The 20,699-nt window shown below is 40.6% G+C and overlaps 1 protein-coding gene across 3 annotated transcripts; it reads left to right on the plus strand.

The window, feature by feature from the left end:
- The first annotated feature begins 416 nt into the window (after positions 1 to 416).
- On the plus strand, positions 417 to 20,699 carry ube4b (ubiquitination factor E4B, UFD2 homolog). Of its 3 annotated transcripts, XM_082518989.1 has the most exons (29): positions 417 to 873; positions 1,862 to 2,081; positions 7,593 to 7,728; positions 7,905 to 7,992; positions 8,321 to 8,465; positions 8,551 to 8,776; positions 8,957 to 9,418; positions 9,966 to 10,076; positions 11,700 to 11,841; positions 12,137 to 12,237; positions 12,439 to 12,553; positions 13,270 to 13,353; positions 13,518 to 13,574; positions 14,057 to 14,173; positions 14,572 to 14,670; positions 14,770 to 14,883; positions 15,083 to 15,281; positions 15,563 to 15,701; positions 15,785 to 15,884; positions 16,077 to 16,204; positions 16,385 to 16,483; positions 16,717 to 16,952; positions 17,090 to 17,216; positions 17,369 to 17,513; positions 17,740 to 17,874; positions 18,339 to 18,530; positions 18,908 to 19,082; positions 20,078 to 20,224; positions 20,377 to 20,699. In XM_082518989.1, exons 1-29 carry the CDS (start codon positions 847 to 849, stop codon positions 20,439 to 20,441), a joined length of 4,131 nt encoding a protein of 1,376 aa, XP_082375115.1. In that variant the 5' UTR covers positions 417 to 846; the 3' UTR covers positions 20,442 to 20,699. The 3 variants fall into 3 exon arrangements, with proteins under 3 accessions (XP_082375115.1, XP_082375113.1, XP_082375114.1); XM_082518987.1 differs by lacking the exon at positions 9,966 to 10,076 and having other exon boundaries at positions 420 to 873; XM_082518988.1 differs by lacking the exons at positions 8,957 to 9,418; positions 9,966 to 10,076 and having other exon boundaries at positions 431 to 873.

A 20,699-nucleotide genomic window follows, 5' to 3' on the forward strand; every position in this document is an offset into this window, starting at 1 on the left:
TTTCTAGTTAGTTGATCAGTCAAGTGGGACTACTCAAGGTTTAAGTGTCTTGCCCAAGGATACTTGGGTACTTTGGATACTGACTGCCTGTGGGTTTTTTTTTTTTTAAATATATATTAATTACGGCGAGTTATTGCCAAAAATTTTAAAATTTGGTTGCCTATTTAGTTCATCTGGTGTACTGCCCACCCTGTCACACACGTGATGTGGCTGTAACTGCGTTAAAAATAAACAGGCATTAAAATTAAATGTATAGGCACATACTGTGCAGGCATCTTTACCTGGTGACAGATGATTGGCAATTACGTCACTAATATAAGTCTTTGCAGTGACCTTGCACCCCTCTGACTGGCCATGGTTCACGCACGCTCAGTTTGATGCGTTTTATGTGGTAAATGTGACCTCAGTTATAACCCGAGGTCACGCTAATGCAGGAGCGTTACATTAAAGTGACATAAACAGACTTTTATACTTACACAACAGATGAAATACTCCATTTATCTGTGCGACACGCTACGCACCCCCACCTTTGGTCCCTTTGGTCACGTGACTTGTGGAACCAAAATGGCCGCTGTTGTATTTTGACGTATAATAGCTAGCTACTTTTCTTTTTGTTTCATTCTTGGTAGAAAACCAGCAAACAGCAGACTTTTTGGGGGAACTATATTTCGCCATCCTCCGAATATCGGTGTCGTTTTTTTATCTTGAAGACAATCAAAATCCTGACACATATATTTGTTGAACGAGTTAGACTATGCATATTTAGATCTAATACAAGCTAGCTAGCTGGCTCTGGCTGGCATATTAAAGCATTAGAAAGTGAAATAGCTAGCTGTCTTAGCTGGGATGATGGAGGAGTTGAGCGCAGATGAGGTAAGGTGACAATATGAATAAACGCTTACACAGGGAATTGAAATGATTTTACGTTACTGACGTTAGAAATGTACGTTTTGCAAATTCTTCCTTTACCCCTTTTAGGGGTATTGCTGCTAGCTGAGATGCTACAAAAACTAGCTGATGGAAGAAATACATTTTCGATAAATATCTCAGTTAGCTAGAACACGGCAGTGGGTGTCACGCAGTTTAACTCAAAGGCTAATTATTCACTTCTTATATTGGGAATATAAGAAGTGAAAGAACGAGAGGCGGATTTGGGCCGTGTTCTATTTAGCTGGAGCAGCTGGGTTGCTAAATGAAAGTAGCTAACGTAATGCTACAAGCTGGAGAACACTGCTCTTATATAAAGCATCGAACATATTTCAAGATATTGTTAGCCGCTTGTAAGTGGCAGATATTTTTCGGTGTTGTGTTTTGACAGGGAGATTAGGAAGGGAAGACGTTCTTTTTACTGATATGTTTTCGCATGTCACCTCGCGGCGGTTTAGCTGACAGTCAGAAATTAGCCTGCGAGACGACTCAGCATAAAAAACACACACAGAGACCGGGCCACCATTGTGCAATCAGCCGTGGGCCGATGCATGGCCATTGAGCTGTTTATGTGAAATCGCATACAGCATACTGCAGCTTACTGTTATCATTTTCAGCTGCTCGATTAGCATTCAGCAGAGTGTGCAGCAGATAATTTAGCTTTAACGTCGCTCCTCGGCCAAGCTGCGAAAATTGGTGTCCGCATCTGACTTTATTCGCGATGTTTTTCTTCAGATCTGACTTTAAAACGTATAACAAAGAAAATCTTTGCCTTTCTGGGCAATACATGCATAATTTGGTTATTCTTACAGTGTCCAGGCGTTTATATACATACATATAGGTTTATTAATAACCTATTAATACATTTCAACATTATGCAGTTATGAAGAGCTACAGAGTTCTTTTAATGACCCTTTATATCTGCTCATTCAAGATTCGCAGGAGGAGACTGGCACGATTGGCAGGAGGACAAACGTCCCAGCCTAGCACCCCTCTCAGCACACCCCTGACATCCCCACAGAGAGAGACTCCACCTGGACCCCTCCCTGGACCCTCAGGTGCTGCACCCCAACCCGTGCCACCAGCTGCCTCTCAATCACTGGGCCTCAATGTCCACAGTGGTACCCCTGCCACATCACCTATGGGCACCTCTGGTAAGAAATTAAAGCAAGGTTCTGGGAATTTTCTATAAGGAAAAAAAATATTGAAAAAAGGTTTGTGGCATTGAATGATTCACAGTGTTAAAATATCAAAAATCCCCCAAATCAGGGTACACTGTGACAAAAAAGTGTACCCTGCTAGACACGAATGGTGAGCCCTCTAGTACAAAGGTAGAATGGAGGCTTCGCTCATGCACAGGCTCTAGAAAATGCAGCAGAGATCCATGTATGGATACAGCAACAGTTTCCTGGCATTGTTTGTTGCTATGCATAGCCAGCTGCTTTAAAGGTCTTCCTTTTAGGCCCAGTGGTGCATTTCCTAAGTGATTAATAAGAAGAAAAAAATACTGGCAGTTTACAAGCCAAACCTTCTCACTAACTTATTAATGTGTATTACATCTGACATTGGTAGCGTAATCATTCAATCGCATGATTGTTGTATAACCAGGAGAGAGCTGTTAATTCCAGCCCGCTATCCGGAGTAAGAGCCTCTGTTAATCAGATTTCTCACTACCTGTCTGCAGTAGTCAGTAAGCAATAGAGCAGGGCGATATGGCCAAAAATATTTATCACGATATATATTTGAAAATTTGCGATAACGATATAACCGACGATATAATTGATGCGAGACAAAATACAACTCCACAACATTACTAGCGCAAAAAGACAACCTTCCATTTATTTTCACTTAAACAAGAAGCTGGTTTTTATGTACATTAAAGCTTTATAAAAATGTAACAGTGCAAATGCAAATTCCTTGCTGAAAGTTTAACCAAAAGGCATTTCCAGTAGAAATGGGCTGACATATCCTGAGCATAACCATGTATAATATCCACTGAAGTTAAAAAGAGGTGCTTTGCAACATTAAACTGCAGTGTGCAGTACGCATTTTTCGGACCATAAGGTGCACAGGATTATAAGGCACATTAAGCGAAACAAAGCAGTCAGATAAATCAAACTTGATTAAACTCATTCTTCTTGCTTCCTCCACTTCTGTACCATTGATTCATTAATGTTGAATTCTCTGGCAGCTGCTCTATTCCCATGTTGCAGTATATTAATGACTAACCTCGTATTGTGGATGGATTATCTCAGTTGTTCTCCTGACTGAAGTTTGGTCCGTTTACAGCATCCTGCCATGCGATTGCATTTGTCTCTAACCATGAAGAACCTTAACGTTAACTTTTATAAGTGGAAAAGTGTTAGTGTTCGTCCTCCAGCTTCACTGTTTATGTTATGCTAACATAGCTGTGTCGCTAGCGATCACGTAGCACATCATTATATACCAGCTAGCCCAACTTCAGTAACCCTACAAACGTCACTGCTGTTTAGTTTCCTGTCTTCATTTATGTTGGAAGTGATAGCAGAGCTGTACGTTTGATTTTTTTCAGAAATCTCTCAGTCAGAACATGCAATATCATGCTTAGGTAACTAGCAAAACTAGCGAGCTAACTTCCGCTAGCTTCCTGCTAACTTCTAACTCCGTTAAATGTAATAACTTTTGTTTTCATGGATGCCTGGAAGTTAAACTTTATAGTTACACCTGGTAAAGCAGCAATGCTGATCGTTTTATTAAAGATGAAAGAATTTAGACAGTTTTTAACGCTCAGTGATGCTGCAGTGTTGTTTGACCTGAAGCATACGGAGTTTAGGACCCAGATTACTCCCAGATTTAAGAGCATCTTAGTCTGACAAATACGACAATAACAACGGCCGCTTGCATGTTCTGCAAAAAAATGTGCTTTGTCGTGTATCTGACGGACAAACACCAAATCAGTTCCACATCACTGAAGTTGCACCATTTTTACAAACCAATTCTGGTTCATCTGTTTCACTCAACAATCGGCCATGTGCGTATGAAAACAAAGGCACTGCGCATGCGCGTTTTACTCCCATTCTATCGCGATATTTCATTTTCCTATCGTTGCCTAACATTATACCGGTATTACCGTGAACGGTATAATATGGCCCAGCCCTAGTAAGCAACTTAAAAATTGCAATCTGAGCCTTTGCTAACCCAGACTGACTAAACAGTTGGTTCTTCCTTAAGCAACAGCTGTGACACGAATTCTCAAAGTGTACATGGTTGCTTATTCATGTTATATCTTTGTGTGGTTCCCAGTGGTAAGTGTTAGAGAATGGTAGTAAAAAAAGTGCCGTATTTTCAGCATTAAACGTCATCTTTGATTACAATATCAGGAAAGATTAAGATGATAAAAACTATTTTGTACAAACGTCTTGATGCATTCTCAATCATCCAGGAAAGTAAAACTCCAAAAGTTAATTCTGTTCATCTGGACGTAGCGTTTTGTGGGAGAAACGTTTCGTCACTCATCCAAGTGACTTCTTCAGTCACAGCTGACTGCAGGTTTCCCCAAATCTTATAAACAGTACATTTGCATTGATACAATGCTGTGATTGCAGCCATTCCCCAACTCTCTGTGAATGGGACTCATGGCCATTGATCAGTGGTCTTTGATAAGTGGGTTTTGGTCGGTGGTTGTTGATCAATGGTCGTGAGAATTTGCGTAATTAGGATTAAGGAACTGACCTCCCAGCCCATTGTTCCTTCAGTGGGCTGGTTTCAGTCATTATGGAAATGTACTGTTTATAAGATTTGGGGAAACCTGCAGTCAGCTGAAACTGAAGAAGTCACTTGGATGAGTGACGAAACGTTTCTCCCACAAAACGCTACGTCCAGTAGAGCTGGGCGATATGAGATTTTTTCATATCACGATATGTTTTTTTTTTTTCATTTCAGGCGATAACGATATCTATCACGATATAAGCCAAATAACTATATTTGTAAGATTTAAATGTGCTGTTGCTCACAAGTAAAATGTGAAATAATCAGCAGCTTGTTTTTATTTAAATATTTATTCCCCATAATAAGTTCAACAGGGTAGATGTACTTAAGGAACATGAGACTTTTTCAGATAAATAAAGGCAAATATTGCAAACTACACAAAAGGCAGCCACTAAAGCGTTTAAGTTTCAAAACAAAACAAACGAAACAGACTAAATTGTCAATTCCACTTAGAAACAAAATATTAATTCTAAAAATAAATCTTAGTTTGTTTTACAGAAGAACAGACAAAACTGACTAACTTTTGTCAATATCAAATAAACTGAGAACTAAAAGGAAATTCTCAATCTCTCCTTGTTGTATAGCTGAGCTTTTCAAACAGTTTTAACAGTTACTTTAGTCTGACAAAAGCCGAATGACGAATTAGCGCTTCCAGTCAGAGACTGAGGCTACGTCCACACGTACATGGGTATTTTTGAAAACGGAGATTTTCCATTTTCGTTTTAAAAAATAATCCCGCCCACACATAAAGGCAGAAATGAAGGAAAACGCTGCTATGAACATGCCAAAGCAGCAGGTGGCGCTAGATTCCTAACCGTGCAGAAATGTTGGCCAATCAGAAGTCTAGAAGCCTCGGTGGGAAAAAGTAAACAAAGCTGGGGCATAGAAGCAGAACCGAGTCGTATGTGTGGAGGGACAGTAACTGTGTGTAAGCATTTAAACACTGCAGAGAGTAGAATTAACAGTAACAGTATTGTAGAAATTCATTTCACCGAAACAATAACGTGGCGCGCAGTGTGACGCATGCACCAGTTTATTGTATTTCCAGACTTGCTTTCGGCACAATTTACAGTGCACGCTACTCTGTTTTTTGTCAGACTTGAAATAGCCGAAATACCTTCACACTACGGAACTTCTATGGCTCTTCCGTTCGACAATCTCTCCGGCATTGGAACCATCATCTGTTTTCTCTTCGGTCACACTCGGTTGATTTTTCTAGTCGGCACACTCATTTCCTCCATTACCCGCTGGCTGCTTCCCAAACAAACACACGTGCGGCTTGGCACTTGTGCTGTACGTAACAAGTCACGCGACGTGACGCTGTGGCTGTGATTGGTTTGGCTCTGCGCTACTTAATTTAGATTGGCTGACCTTTTTTTATTTTTTTATTTTATTTTTTTAAGTGGACAAGAGCGGCGAGGTCTATCGCGATAGCTTAATTTCTCTATCGAGTAAAAGTTATATCGCGATACATATCGTTATCGTTCTATCGCCCAGCTCTAACGTCCAGATGAACAGAATCAACTTTTGGAGTATTTTGTATAAAAACTAAACCTGAGGCATAGTTGAACAATCATTTCAAAGTCAAAGCCTTCTTTTTTAAAAACTTGTAGATATGTATATTAATATTTTCTTCATTTCTTTTTTTTTTTTTTTCCTGGAAAATGTATCCTTTTTTTCCCTGACTACTGCCACAACTTTAGGGCCTTTTTGCACATCCTCTTCCTCATTTCCGCTTCTTACATTTCTTGATCTTTTCATGTCATCACACTCTGATATTATGCCAGCCATGTATAGATTTACCGTGTATGTCCTAGATTTTGGTCTACATTTACTGACATAGAAAATTAGGAGTTTCCCTTTGATCACAACATCCAGATGCGTTTGTCAGTCCACATGCAAGGCATTTGATTGGTTTATTCTTTTTGTTTCAAAATATTTTCATTGAATACATCAGAAAATAGGATTTAATGTGAAAGGTAACTCGAGGGCATTTCAAAGAGGAATCAGCCCTGTGTGCTGTGCAGTTCACTGGTAAAGGTGTCTTCCTTTCTTTCTGTACAAAGGCCAGTTGCAAGTGAAGAGTAAACATGACTGATGTTTGGTTTTAGGTGACTGTTTGACATCAATGACCTGGATCCATCATGTTTTTTGTTTCGATTTAATTTCCTCAGAGTTCTTAGTGTGCTTTTTTGACTATGTCGTTACCCTAATCGCTGTATGTTGGGACTGATTATACCTTGAAAGCAATAAAAAGATTAGAAAAATCTGTAAAAAAGGAAAAGACATGATAGACTAAAATTCAACGCTGTGCAAAGGATTTAAAGTGTACAGTATGAATCAATACAGTCAATATTTTTCATTTCTCGAAAACTTTAGTTCATCTGAGGGGTTGGTGAGTTATGTCGAACTTAAAGTCAGAGCTTTCTGCGTCACAAAAGTAGCTTTCAACCCTCTGCTCACCACATAACATGGTAGGGAGCAGGTTACATTCAGTTTCGATTTAAAGGCTTGGGGGATTTTTGTGTTTCTCTTATTTACAGTATGTAAGTGCACAAACTGTGCAACTTTCAGTCAATACAGTTAATTTCACTTTGATCTGCTGACAGACTAAAGTGACTTTGTTAGGCTGTGGAAGAATAACAGCAATGTTATATTGTATGCAGTTTAAAGTCCTCACGTATGCACTCAGCATTGCAATAATTAACTCAAATTAAACGTTTTTCTTACTGCTCTGTGCACACAGACCGCTACACCTGTGTTGAAAAACACAAGAAAAAAAAGCAAATTTAAAACCTTACTATTTCCATTTTATCTGAAGACGGAGGCACAAGAAACCCTCCAGAAATGTGTCAGATTTGATTCATTTTTGTCATTGTTGTTCAGAGAGATTCACTTGTGGTGTTTTGTTCTTCCAGGGGTCGCTTATGGTAGTCAGAGCAGCGAGGGTGTGAGCTCACTCTCCAGCTCCCCCTCCAACAGCCTTGAGACTCAGTCCCAGAGTTTGTCCCGATCGCAGAGCATGGATATCGACCCTGCCTCCTGTGAAAAGAGGTGAGAGCGTCTCCTGTGTCCGATTGCCCTACCCAGCTTCTGTGTTCATTCTCAAATACTCCTTATCTGTGGAATTAGATAAATATTGACACTGTGTACGATTGAGCTTGGAGTAATAGCATAGTTTGCTTGGAGATAATGGCTTATTAAGAACTGTGGTTTCTCTTTTATTCCAGCATGTCCCAGGTGGATGTGGACTCAGGGATAGAGAACATGGAGGTGGAGGACAGTGACCGCAGGGAGAAGAGAAACTTGACTGAGAAGGTAAGCAGTTAGAGTGAACATTAATCAAAAGATGTCGCCTCCTGGACTTTGACCATATCTATCAGGATATCAAGAAAGTTCTAACCGAATAAACATTAAAGGAGTGTCTGGTTGTTTGCAGACGGGTGACTTTCCACAAATGCTATTCTTGGTTTCATTTTTGTTTATATCAACTCATTCACACGTACCTCTGTTGTTTCTTGCTCAACCAGAGAGATCATGAGATAACGAGTATCCTGAGACTCAGTAATGCTTGTTCATTATGCATGTTTTGTTTTTTTTTGTTTTTTTTAAATCAAGGCTTCACTGTTTTTTTTCTGCATCTTAGGAAACTTCTGCAAACTCAGATGTCTCTGAAGAACAGGCCCTGCAGCTCATTTGCAAGATTCTCCGCGTATCGTGGAAGGAGCAGGATAGAGATGTCATCTTTCTCCCTTCACTGGCTGCAGAGTTTCACCAGAACCCTAAAGAAGGTAACGCCACTAAACAACAGCTTTGACCATAAAAAGCTGCACACGTGGGAGGCTCGTCCGACTGTTGTTATGTTTTCTCCGGCAGTATACTCTGACTTCAAAGACCTCATCAGCCAGATCCTGATGGAAGTCTTAATGATGTCCACCCAGTCACGTGTCCACAACCCCTTCGCCAGCTTGACAGCCACCTCACAGCCAATTGCAGCAGCCAAATCCCCCGACCATCGTCTGACACTGGTGCAGCCCTCCAGCCAAGGTGGAAGCCCAATGGGCCCTAGCGCTGGATCCTTTGGAGCCAGCTCTCTGTCCAGGCAAGTGCCACGAGTCATTATTAAGCTCGCGGAGACATATCAAGGCTGTTGATTGGGCTGTTTTTTCTATTTACTTTATTATCATGCTGCCATGTTCTTCCCAGTCTTTTTCATCATGCTTTAATCATTTCTGTTTTTAAGGCTTTAAGATCATTCTTGTCTTAACAATGTTATCCACAGTCTGTATGGCTGTGGTAGTCCTCACCCAGTGGCTTTGGATGCAGCCAAGAGGACCTCCCCCTCTCTCCTCACCCCTACTACACCGTCTACCCCACAGTTCGTTGTTCCCCCCAGCCCACCTGCTTCCACTCCTCCACGGCACTCCCTCAGTGCTCCATCTGCCCCCGTGCCCATTTCCCAAAGGTATCGCCCTTACTCGGTCACCACTCCCTGGGTGGCTCCTTCCCCAACAAGCCCGAGTCACAGAGGGTTTAGTTTCCCTGGACCCTCTCCCAGCCCTGCAGGACCCTCCGTTCCCCCCAACACTCCAGTTTCTGTGCCACCACCTTCCCCCCAGTCTTTATCCTTGAGCTCACCTATGGGTCACAACCAACCCTCCTCTGCAACCTCTCCTATGGTGCCTCCTTCTCCCAGACTGAACACTCGACAGGCTGCCTTTGCTGCCAGGATGCCTCCATCTAGGTATCTAAACTGTCACTTGCATGTCAGAGTGGAGTGCAAACGCAAGCCAACTTACTAAAGCCTGAACCTTTGGTGATGTTTCTGTTCATCACTGGTTATATCTGCTCCTGCATTAACTTTCCTGCATTTAGACGTTACTAGCACTTTAACATTTCTGTGGTTAAAATCTTGTGAGAAAATGAGATTTAAAAAATGCTACCTCTACCACAAAGTAACTATTTAAATTTAGGCAATTAAAAAAATTAATACATACATTTAATATTAACAGCTGTAGTTCTTTGTATAAGGTCATCATGGCACAGAGCTAGCATGAGTGTGCTAAAGGGATAGAAAACTGGTTTAAAAAGAGAGAAAATAGTCTCCATGAAAGCATGCATCTTCCCTGTGCTCCCTTTCTCATTTCCTTTTTTTTGTTTGTTACTGTTCCACATTTGTCTTGATGCTTTTTCCTCCCCCCTGTTGGCTTTCTGCCTCCTCACGCTTGTGCATCATCCTCCTTTCTTCCAGTCTTTCTCTCATTTCACCTGTTTTTCTCTCGTCCTGTCAGCCCCTTTTCGTTCCTGTTTTTTGCCCTCTCTGACATATCTCAGGACAGCGATGATGAAGATTCTCAGGAGGAGCAGGAGGAGGATATTTCACAGGTTCAATTTGGGTCCAGGTACACCACTGCGTGGTGTGTGTTAATGCGCGTGTGTGTGCACGCTTGCTCAGGGATGGGCTCTGATGCATGTTCCAGCGGGTCCGGTAGGCTTGCCACTAACCGTGCACAAAGACGCCAGGCGAGATTAAAGAAGATTAAACCATGTTTAGGAGTGTTTTGGTCATCGACATTCAGAGATAAATTCCCATAACTATAAATTTTAGTACATGCAATATGGAGGTAAGTAATAACCACATTAACTCTTCTGCAAACGGCTTCAAGATGTAGAAAATCTTCAGTGCTATGAATGGCTCATTAATGACTCTGCGTTTCTGTCTGTATAAGAATCCATTTTTACGTTCCCATCTTTCTTTTTAAGAAGGAGAAATCACCCTTAGCTCAAAGACATGTGAGCCACTGTTTCATCATTATGTAACCCGATCAGACAACATTAGATATTTATGTATAAGCCTACCAAACCCGTATTTTGTGTTTTTGATTGCAAACATTGGAAGTAACACCATGAATCCCTGACTGCAGAACTTCAAGCTCTCTGGCACTGCCCTGCCTTTGATTCATAAATGGAGTATTATGTCTCTAAGAAAATATTGTTGCTTACTATTTAAAACCATCATTTAGCCAGTATATGTGTATATATGTATGTGCGCAGAAATACAGAATATATTGCTCACATTAGTAAATGAAATCTACTTTGTTGATATCTCTTTTTTATGCTGTGGCTCAGAGAAATTTGGAACAGGTTTGACCTTTGCAGCTTTAATTTGTTTCTGTTGTCTAAATCATCTTGACATTATTTTAGACTAATATGGAAATTGATTGACAGCAAGGCTTATTTTTTTATATATATATATATATATATATATATATATATATATATATATCTCAAATGTTTTCGCTCACACTTTGAGTCTGTCTTCATTGTAGCCTCATTTGTGTTCATTGTAGCTTATAGGATCCATATCTTCAGTAGCAAAGTTGCCTAAAAATCAAACCGTATGTGTTTTTGTTTGTTTGTTTGTTTGTTTGTTTGTTTTATTTGAGGACCATAAGTACAAACCTTAAAAAGTGTTGATGAAATAAAGTAATTTGATTGGGTACCGACATTAACATTCTCTTGCAAGGAGCTGAGAAACTGTTCCTCACAGTAGCAGAAACGGTTAATTCACATTTGAACATCTAATTCACATTTGAGTTCAGTTTGCTTCTTATCTTATTGAAGAAAGAAAAAAAATCTGTAGAGCTCGACCCATATAGGACTTTTTAAGACTCATACTGGTATTTGGTGATTTAGAAACAAAATTATATCGGCCATTTGTTTTGTTTTGTTCTTTGTTTGTTTGTTTTCAGGCACACAAAACATAAGCAGATTCCCTTTTTCTTACATGTAATTTGTGTGCTCTTACTGAGTTGACATGACAATACAGTTTAACACTAATCTTATTTTACCATCTGCTCTGATCACCCGGTGGTTGAATTTTGCAATGCTACCTTTAAAGTGCTTTAGTTTGTCGTCTTTCGGGACTTTTCAGGAAAGTTTGATTCTAATGGCACGTCTGTCCACACTGTGACATTTCCTGTTATTTGATGAGCCCCTCTGTCTGTGTCTAATTTTTTTTGTAGTCTTGGGGCATGTGGAGGGGGGATGTCCTGCGAATCAGCCAGCGACCGCTTCACCATTGAAACATGCAAAGAGACAGAGATGCTGAACTACCTCATTGAGCGTTTTGACAGTGTTGGCATGGAGGAGAGGAAAGCTCCCAAGGTAGATGACAATCTGTGAGACCAATAAATATCCCGACCAGGATTTATAGCAGATGATTTATTTTTCTTTCCTAAAATATTTAAGATTTGAGATCAAAATCCTAATAAGAGCTGATATATAAAGGTCTTTAATATGTTCTTCATGTTTCAATTGTTTTAAAATGCGCTGAGTATAGAAGAACAGGTTGTGCTTTGTAGACTAGCTGCAGGCATTAGGCATAGCTCGTCACATAACACTTTTTTTTTTTAATCACACTGCAGTCGTTCTCACTCTTCTCTCTGTGTTTCTTTCTCAGATGTGTAGCCAACCAAATGTCAGCCAGCTTCTCAGTAACATTCGCTCTCAGTGTATTTCCCATGTTGCCCTGGTCCTTCAAGGCGCTCTGACCCAGCCTCGGTAAGAAGCCATCCATTAACTCAGACGATCTCTGGGTTTTTACTTCTTTTTTTTGTTTGTTTTTTTTTTAACGCTCTCACCATATTTGTGCATCTTCCATTCCTTTTCCCTCTCTGTATCCATAGCAACTAGTCATTCACCTTGTCTCCAAATGTGTGATTTTATTAATTAATTAATTTGCTGTGTGTTTACTACTTTTAGGAGCCCTCTCCAACAGTCTCTGCTGGTACCTTACATGCTGTGTCGGAACCTTCCATATGGCTTTATTCAGGAGCTGGTGCGCATTACTCACCAGGAGGATGAAGTATTCAGACAGGTGACGAGCACATCCATCCATTCTTTTGGATCTGTTTATGCTTACTCAAAGCTGTGGGTTTTTTCCAAAAGAATTCTTTGCTTCCTGTGCACTATGGCTCATACTGTTTGGTACAGACCGGCTCTTTACACACACCCATAAATAATCTAGTTAACTGTAATTAATGGGGATGAATCAGTTTAAAAAGGTGGAACTATATTTCTTCATAACAGCTGGAGATGATCTCATACAGCCATATACAGTTTGTACTGGGTGATTCAACTAAGCAAACCCCAAATATCCATTTTTAATTGTCAGGTTCAGCACAGATAGAACTGGAAAGTCTGCACGCTGAAGCTTTACCAGCCCAGCATGACTAAACAGACTGTACTGGGTTGAATCTTTCACGCTGTGTTTCTCTGGGTTGATCCTGCAAAGCCAGAAATGATAATTCGTTACAAAAACATCCTTGCCCTTTTTTTTCCCCAACCTATTTCTCCTGTAGATGGAGCACCTAAATTTAAACAGCTAGAAGGTGACGCCTTTATTCCCCCCATATTTTGCCATCTGCTTGTCCAGATGCATGAATATAAAAATGTAAAAACAGAGTGATCCCATGTTTAGGGCAGCTAGTTAAACGCCCTCACGGTGATGTGTAAATACAGACCGTGTGAATGTTTCTCCAAGGTCAAAATGCACTGAAGCATGCTGTTTAATGTGTTGTTGTTTTTATTTAGATTTTCATCCCCATCCTCCACGGCCTGGCTCTTGCAGTCAAAGAATGTTCCTTTGACAGTGACAACTTTAAATTCCCCCTCATGGTAAGGAGACATTGTCCTGGTCTTTCCTGCAGCTGCCGTATTTCTGTAGGGAATATATCATACAGCATGGGATGAAGCACACATCCACACAACTCATTTTTAGCACAGTTCACATGTTGGGTTGTAATCTTTTTCTGACCTGATGTCTGTCTTTGATTTTACAGGCATTAGCTGAGCTTTGTGAAATTAAGTTCGGAAAGACTCACCCGGTGTGCAATTTGGTAAGTATACAAATGGAAAGGTAAAGCTGCATCGTAACACCTGAGTGTTGTTCACTGGGTCCTTATGGCTCCAATTATTTTGGACATCTATTGTGAAAGCAGTTACCCTGAGCTTATTAATAAATGTAGCTGTTGTAAATGTACTTTCCTCATACCAGGAAGGTATGAACTCTGCCTGTTGTGAGAATTTTCCTGTTACATGGAAAAAGGGCAAGAGGAAATTCCCTGGTGGAGGGGTGGGGTCTCTTAGCTCTCTTAGTGTTTGTTATCTGTCCAATAATATTCTTTACTTAGTGTTTAAGTTTTTAAAATACTGTGGAATTAATTGATGTATAATTAGCCATTTAGCTTCACTTAGGGAAAATGAGTTATGAGTTACAGTTACTGTTGATTAGTATATAATATATAAATGTATAAATCAGTGTTATTAACCACACTTGACAATAACATGTATTAAATCAATGACTGTGTAATGTGTGCAGGTAACATCACTGCCTTTGTGGTGTCCCAAACCTCTGAGCCCTGGATGTGGCAGAGAGATTCAGAGACTGTCCTACCTGGGAGCCTTTTTCGGCCTCTCTGTGTTCGCTGAGGATGATGTGAGTTGTTCTCTACGATGAGTTGTACTTTGTCTGAATCTCAAATAAATCAGGAGTGTCAAACGTAAGGCCCGGGGGCCAGAATCAGCCCGACTCCAATCGGTCCGAGTGAATAGCTTAGGAAAAGGTGAAGGAGGGCATAAATTGTGGACTTCTAACTGTCTTATCAGAAGTTTTTCTACTTCTCCTACTGATGAGGACTTCCCCTGTGACCCTTCTTATTACACCATATTATTATTATTATCTAATTAAGTAAAGGATAAACTATGGGAAGTAACGCAAACCTCATATTAAAAAAAAAAAACAGAACAAAACTGAAAAGTACCAACCATTTCGATGACAAAAGTTTTTTGTTTGTTTTTTTGCCTTTTTTTTTTTTCTTTCTTTCTGTTTTTTAGACAAAAGTTGGAGACAAATACTTCTCCGGCCCGGCCATCACCATGGAGAACACACGAGTTGTCAGCCAGTCACTGCAGCACTACCTGGAGTCTGCAAGGGTAAGTCTCTATTTCATGTTTTTATTTTTTATTTTTAATAGTTGTTTTTTCCAGCAGTGTGGAATGATGTTGTTTATTGATTTATTTTTTTTAAATCAGGGTGACATGTTCAAAGTTCTCCACAACATCCTGCTAAACAGTGAAACGCGGGAGTTGGCTCTTAATTACATGGCAGCTCTAGTCAACTACAATGTGAAGAAAGCCCAGATGCAGGTAAAGTTGTATGTTTTACAAATTGATGTTTTTCATATTACTAGATTCAGACCATAAGGAACAAACCTGATTAAAAGTATATTAATTTTAGAAGTCATTCTTGATATTATTTAATCTTCGGGGGCAGGTGTTTACTGTGTGTTTGTAAAGATTTTAATAAAAAAAAACCAAACAAACCCCACGTTCTCCTCTCTTCCAGACTGATGACAAGCTGGTTTCGACAGACGGTTTCATGCTCAACTTCTTATGGGTGCTGCAACAGCTGAGCATGAAGATCAAGTTAGAGACAGTGGATCCCTACTATATTTTCCATCCACGGTGTCGCCTTGTCGTCAGTCTTGAGGAAACGCGTCTCAAAGCCACCATGGACGAGCTCAAGGCCTGGCTGTCTGAACTACGTAAGCTGGCATAACCAGAAATGCTCACATACATATGATCATTTCAGTAAATCTAAGTGGACCGCATAGGTTTTGAAGAGGGCGGTCGTTAAAGATAAATATCACTTGCATGTGAACTCGTAATTCTGCAGTTCTCATGAACTAATCCTAAGCATATCAGAGCCACGGTTTTGTTTTGGGGTATTTTTAACTAATCTAATTGGTTAAAAGAGTCACTTGTAGAGACTAAAGCTGATATTTGTGTCCTTATAACCATAAATTTCATCTGTGAATATCTACAGATAAAGACCCCGCCAAGTTCACAGAACCCAAATTTCCTACCGAGTGTTTCTTTTTGACGCTTCACACCCACCACTTATCCATCCTGCCTGGCTGCCGGCGCTACATCCGGAGATTACGAGCCATCCGCGAACTCAACAGGTACACGCTCACACATCTACACAGACAATCATATCGCGTTAAGTGTATGCGTGTGTATTAATACTGCTATTTTTATCTTTTAGGACTGTAGAGGAGCTCAAAAACAGTGAGAGCCAGTGGAAAGATTCTCCCCTGGCGAGTCGACACAGAGAGATGCTCAAACGCTGCAAAACTCAGCTTAAGGTCAGTGTTACGTACTTGTAGATGGAGCCACTGTCTTAATTCATTTAATGATCAAACATCAAGGACCAATTTAAATGTAGAGATGTGAGAATGCTCTCAGCATTTCTTGGTTGGGTATATTTGGAAGACACGCGTGGCTGATTTTGGCACGGAGCATGTTTACAGACGAGTGATTGTTACTGTGTGTGACAGAAACTGGTGCGAGCCAAAGCTTGTGCTGATGTGGGCCTTCTGGATGAGAACCTGCTCCGCAGATGTCTGCAGTTTTACAGCACAGTCATCCAGCTCATTCTTCGCATGGTGGACCCCACCTACCCCAAGTTAGTCACCTCTCCTCTGACGCACCATGTTGCCATTTGTTTTGATATCGATGTCAGAGGAACAGCTGTGGCATCACACAGTTTGTCTGTTTTTTTCCCAGTATTTTTATTTTTTTTGCTTCACTTCAGTTTATTATTAAATCAAGAAGTAATATGTTTGTTTTTCCCTCCCTTGCGCAGCATTAACCTGCCTCTGAACCCCGAGATTCCCAAAAGCTTTGCCGCTCTGCCCGAGTTTTACATTGAAGATGTGGCAGAGTTTCTGCTTTTTGTTGTGCAGTAAGTCCTCTGCTCTCTGCTCATCTATCATGTTTTAATGACTGTCCTGTGGAGGGCAGTAATAAAATGTTAACAGGAAGGAACGATGAGGGGGAAAATACAGATATTAAATGCTTAACAGGTCTATAAATGTGTATATACATGTATAAATCCATAATTCCCGGTGAACTTTGTGAGGAAAAATTAAATCCAAATAAGGGATTTGTGAACTGCTATCTCCTCTTTTCTCACAGGTACTCACCCCAGGTTTTATATGAGCCATGTGTCCAGGACATTGTCACCTTCTTGGTGGTGTTCATCTGCAGTCAGAACTACATCAGGAACCCCTACCTTATCGCCAAGTTGGTGGAGGTGCTGTTCGTCACCAACCCCGCTGTTCAGCCTCGTACTCAGCGATTCTCTGAAATGATGGAGAACCACCCGTTGTCCGTCAAACACCTGGTCCCTGCTCTCATGAAGTTTTACACTGGTGAGCTTTATGTTGTGCTGCAGCTCTCTGCTGATGTTGTGCTCGGTAGAATAAAAAGCTTTACAACTTGTTCTTTACTACAAGTTGTGATCTTTTCAAGCAAAAAGTTCACTAAAATCTTTCCCTCCTCTGGTCAGATGTTGAGCATACCGGTGCTACCAGTGAGTTTTACGATAAGTTCACTATACGGTACCATATCAGCACGATCTTCAAGAGCCTCTGGCAAAACATTGCCCACCATGGAACCTTCATGGAGGAGTTCAAGTGAGTTTGCTATTGACAAAAACAGCAGTTGCAATGTTTAATTTAATTTTTTCCCCCTTATTTTAAAGAAATTGTGGTTTAGAGTGTGTGGCTGTATGACTTTTCCAGCCTCACATCCTCTTCTGTCTCCTTTTGTCCTTCTTTCACACCAGCTCTGGCAAGCAGTTTGTGCGCTACATCAACATGCTGATTAATGACACCACCTTCTTGTTAGATGAGAGCCTTGAATCCCTGAAGCGTATTCATGAAGTTCAAGAGGAGATGAAGAATAAAGAGCAGTGGGAGCAGCTGCCAAGGGTCAGTGCTCAGTTTTTTTAGGACCCTATATTTGTTTATCAGTTTTTAACAGAGTCTAGCAAAGACAAAAATGTCAGAGGTCATGTTTTATCAGATTATCGCTTCATTCACAGTTGTGCTGAGCTGTGAAGACAGGCAGAAGGTTACTGCCATTGTGTAGGGTAACTTATTTATTATTTTGTCTTTTTTTTTTGTTGTTTTTTGGGGGGGTTGTACAAATTTTCAGGAGCAGCAGCAGAGTCGTCAGTCCCAGCTGACTCAGGATGAGCGGGTGTCCCGCTCCTATCTGGCCCTGGCTACCGAAACAGTTGAAATGTTCCACATCCTCACCAAGCAGGTCCAGAAGCCTTTCCTAAGGCCTGTGAGTGTCACTGTTACCAATGAACACTTGATGTATTCTTGAGATTTATTCTCAGTTATACAAGTAATATAAAGGAAGCATTATTTGCCATTTTCCTCCAGGCATAGCATAGAATAGGTACGTTGTCATTCAAACATACACCAGTTAGTGCACGTTAGAACAAAATGTCGGTCCATTGACTCGACATTGGACTAATGTATGCATCCATCCACCCATCCATGCATCCATCCATCTTCCCTTTTCCACAGCAATAAAACAGCAAAAAACAATGTATATCATTATTCCAGACATAATGCACTGCCATGAATATACAGTAATGTGAAACAGTCCAGGGACAGTTTCAGAATGTACCTTGTTTATGTATAAGAGGGGTGTGGGGGTTATGGAGAGTTCAACAGTCTGTCTTGGGCAATGAAACTATTGGAGAATGTGCTTTTCTAAACAGTGGCTTCTTCTTCACACAGGAGCTGGGGCCTCGTTTAGCTGCCATGCTGAACTTTAACCTCCAGCAGCTGTGCGGGCCCAAATGTCGGGACCTGAAGGTGGAGAACCCAGAGAAGTATGGCTTTGAGCCCAAGAAACTCCTAGACCAGCTGACAGACATCTACCTGCAGCTAGACTGTGCTCGCTTTGCTAAAGCTATAGCAGATGACCAGGTTGGCACTGACGGGAGAGGGGGGGAAATTTGATGTCCGGTCTACATTTAGTTATCCTGAATCATCTGTCGTGACTTTATTGCCGTGCCAGTTAGCATGAATTCTCTACTTCACGTGGAGAATATAGTGTGTATATATATAATTCCTGATTTGTTGAGAGAACAAAGAGAACATTATGAATGATGAAGCCACATTATTGCACATTATTGTTGTCAGAGATTTACATCAGAACATATATGTATGAAACGCAGCAGTTTCTTGTTGTGTGCATTATCAAAATCTGTGTAAGTTTGAAGACATGACTTAAATTTCAAATCTGTGATGTGATGACAGTAAGGTACTGAAGACTGACCTCAGGGACTTGTTGCTCTTTGCAGAGGTCATACAGCCGTGAACTCTTTGAGGAGGTGATCTCAAAGATGAGGAAGGCTGGCATTAAGTCCTCAATTGCTATTGAGAAATTCAAGCTGCTATCGGAGAAGGTGGAGGAAATAGTCGCGAAGAACTCCCAGTCTGAAATGGACTACAGTGATGCACCGGATGAGTTCAAAGGTGTGTGAAAGACTGTTTAAACAGCACAACTAGAACTTTTGAATCTGGTTATGCAGCAATGGTAAAGCGAATCATCTTTCCCACAGCTGGTTTAATAACATCTCACTCTGATATGTGCTGTATCATTAAATTAATCTATCTAGATCACTTCAGAGTAATGTATTGAGATCCTCAAATAACATCCATATAAAAATAATGGGTCACATTGCGCTGCTTCTGAAAGCATCATATTAAATATCTTTCTAGGTCTTCAAATGCAGTTTTTAAATAATATTGTCATTGTGTAAAAGACTGACCTGTGACCTCGGGTCAGTCAATGACAGACGGGATCTTTAACGGCCTCTTCTGCTATTGAATTCCAGACATGTGTGGTGGATTTTGAAGCTCACACTGGTCATCTAGACAGCTTAGTGCAAGGCTATCGAGTAACCACAGACTTAATATAATCTAGAAAGAGTATGTGGTCTGCGTGCCTCCTTTGATTCTCAGATATGCCAGCTAGCCCACCACAGTTGATGGGAGTGTGCCATACAGGAGACTTGAGTATCAGCTGTCTGTGTAGATGAAATCTCCCATGACAGGTTTTATTTTTGTAGCACCGGAGTCCTACTGTAATAACCTTGTGACATTTCAACACAGAGCCCCACGCCACCAAACGCTCTGTATCGGACTTCATGGGAAATTTTGTTTACTAGTGTTTTGATAGGTGCATCAATATTGTGGTCATATAAAACATTTTTTGGACATGTGACAGGCTCCTACACAAACCAACATGGGCACACATGTATGTCACTTGCTGATTACATTTATTTATTTATTGTTTTTACACTTAAACAAAGAAGTTTAATTTTAATATTTTTGCTTTTAATGTTGTAATACTGGTCCCTCTCCTTGTCCAATCAGGGCGCCAGTGCTGCTGGTGATGAATCAGATTTTTAGTGTAGCATCTCGCTTGTAATTTTCTGTAAAATCTGTTTGTGACTGTGTTACAACAGACCCTCTGATGGACACGCTGATGACCGACCCTGTGATGCTGCCTTCGGGGAACATCATGGACAGATCCATCATCTTACGCCACCTGCTCAACTCCCCCACTGATCCCTTCAACAGGCAGCCACTCACAGAGAACATGCTGGAGTCAGGTAACCCCACCATTTATCCTTTTACTTTATTTATTTTAAACAGATAATGTAAATAAGTGTTGCTGTTTAAGGTACGCAAGATAATGCACTTATAGCTGGAGGCGAGGCTAATAATTTCAGGATGCCTAAATGTCACAATGTTAATTCCACAGTGCCTGAACTGAAGGAGAGGATCCACACCTGGATGAGGGAGAAACAGGGTGGACGGGGTGTCTAAGGACTACGTCACTGATGTCTGGCTAATCATCATTAAGGGATCGGTCCAAATCACCTGAATTCAGCATCACTACTACCAATGAGAACAAAAAAAACAAACATTTTGAATGGAGAGGAAAAAAAGGAGACTTGATTTGATAATTTTTTTTCTTTTATTTCTTTTTTTTTTCTTTTTTTTTTTTTGCATTTACCCTTTTTGTCTCAAACCATTATCATGGTTCTAAAACAAAACATAATAAAGCTAAGACTTTTAAGTTTT

The sequence above is a fragment of the Aulonocara stuartgranti genome, assembly GCF_965226115.1.
Source record: "Aulonocara stuartgranti genome assembly, chromosome: 20".
NCBI lineage: Eukaryota > Metazoa > Chordata > Actinopteri > Cichliformes > Cichlidae > Aulonocara > Aulonocara stuartgranti.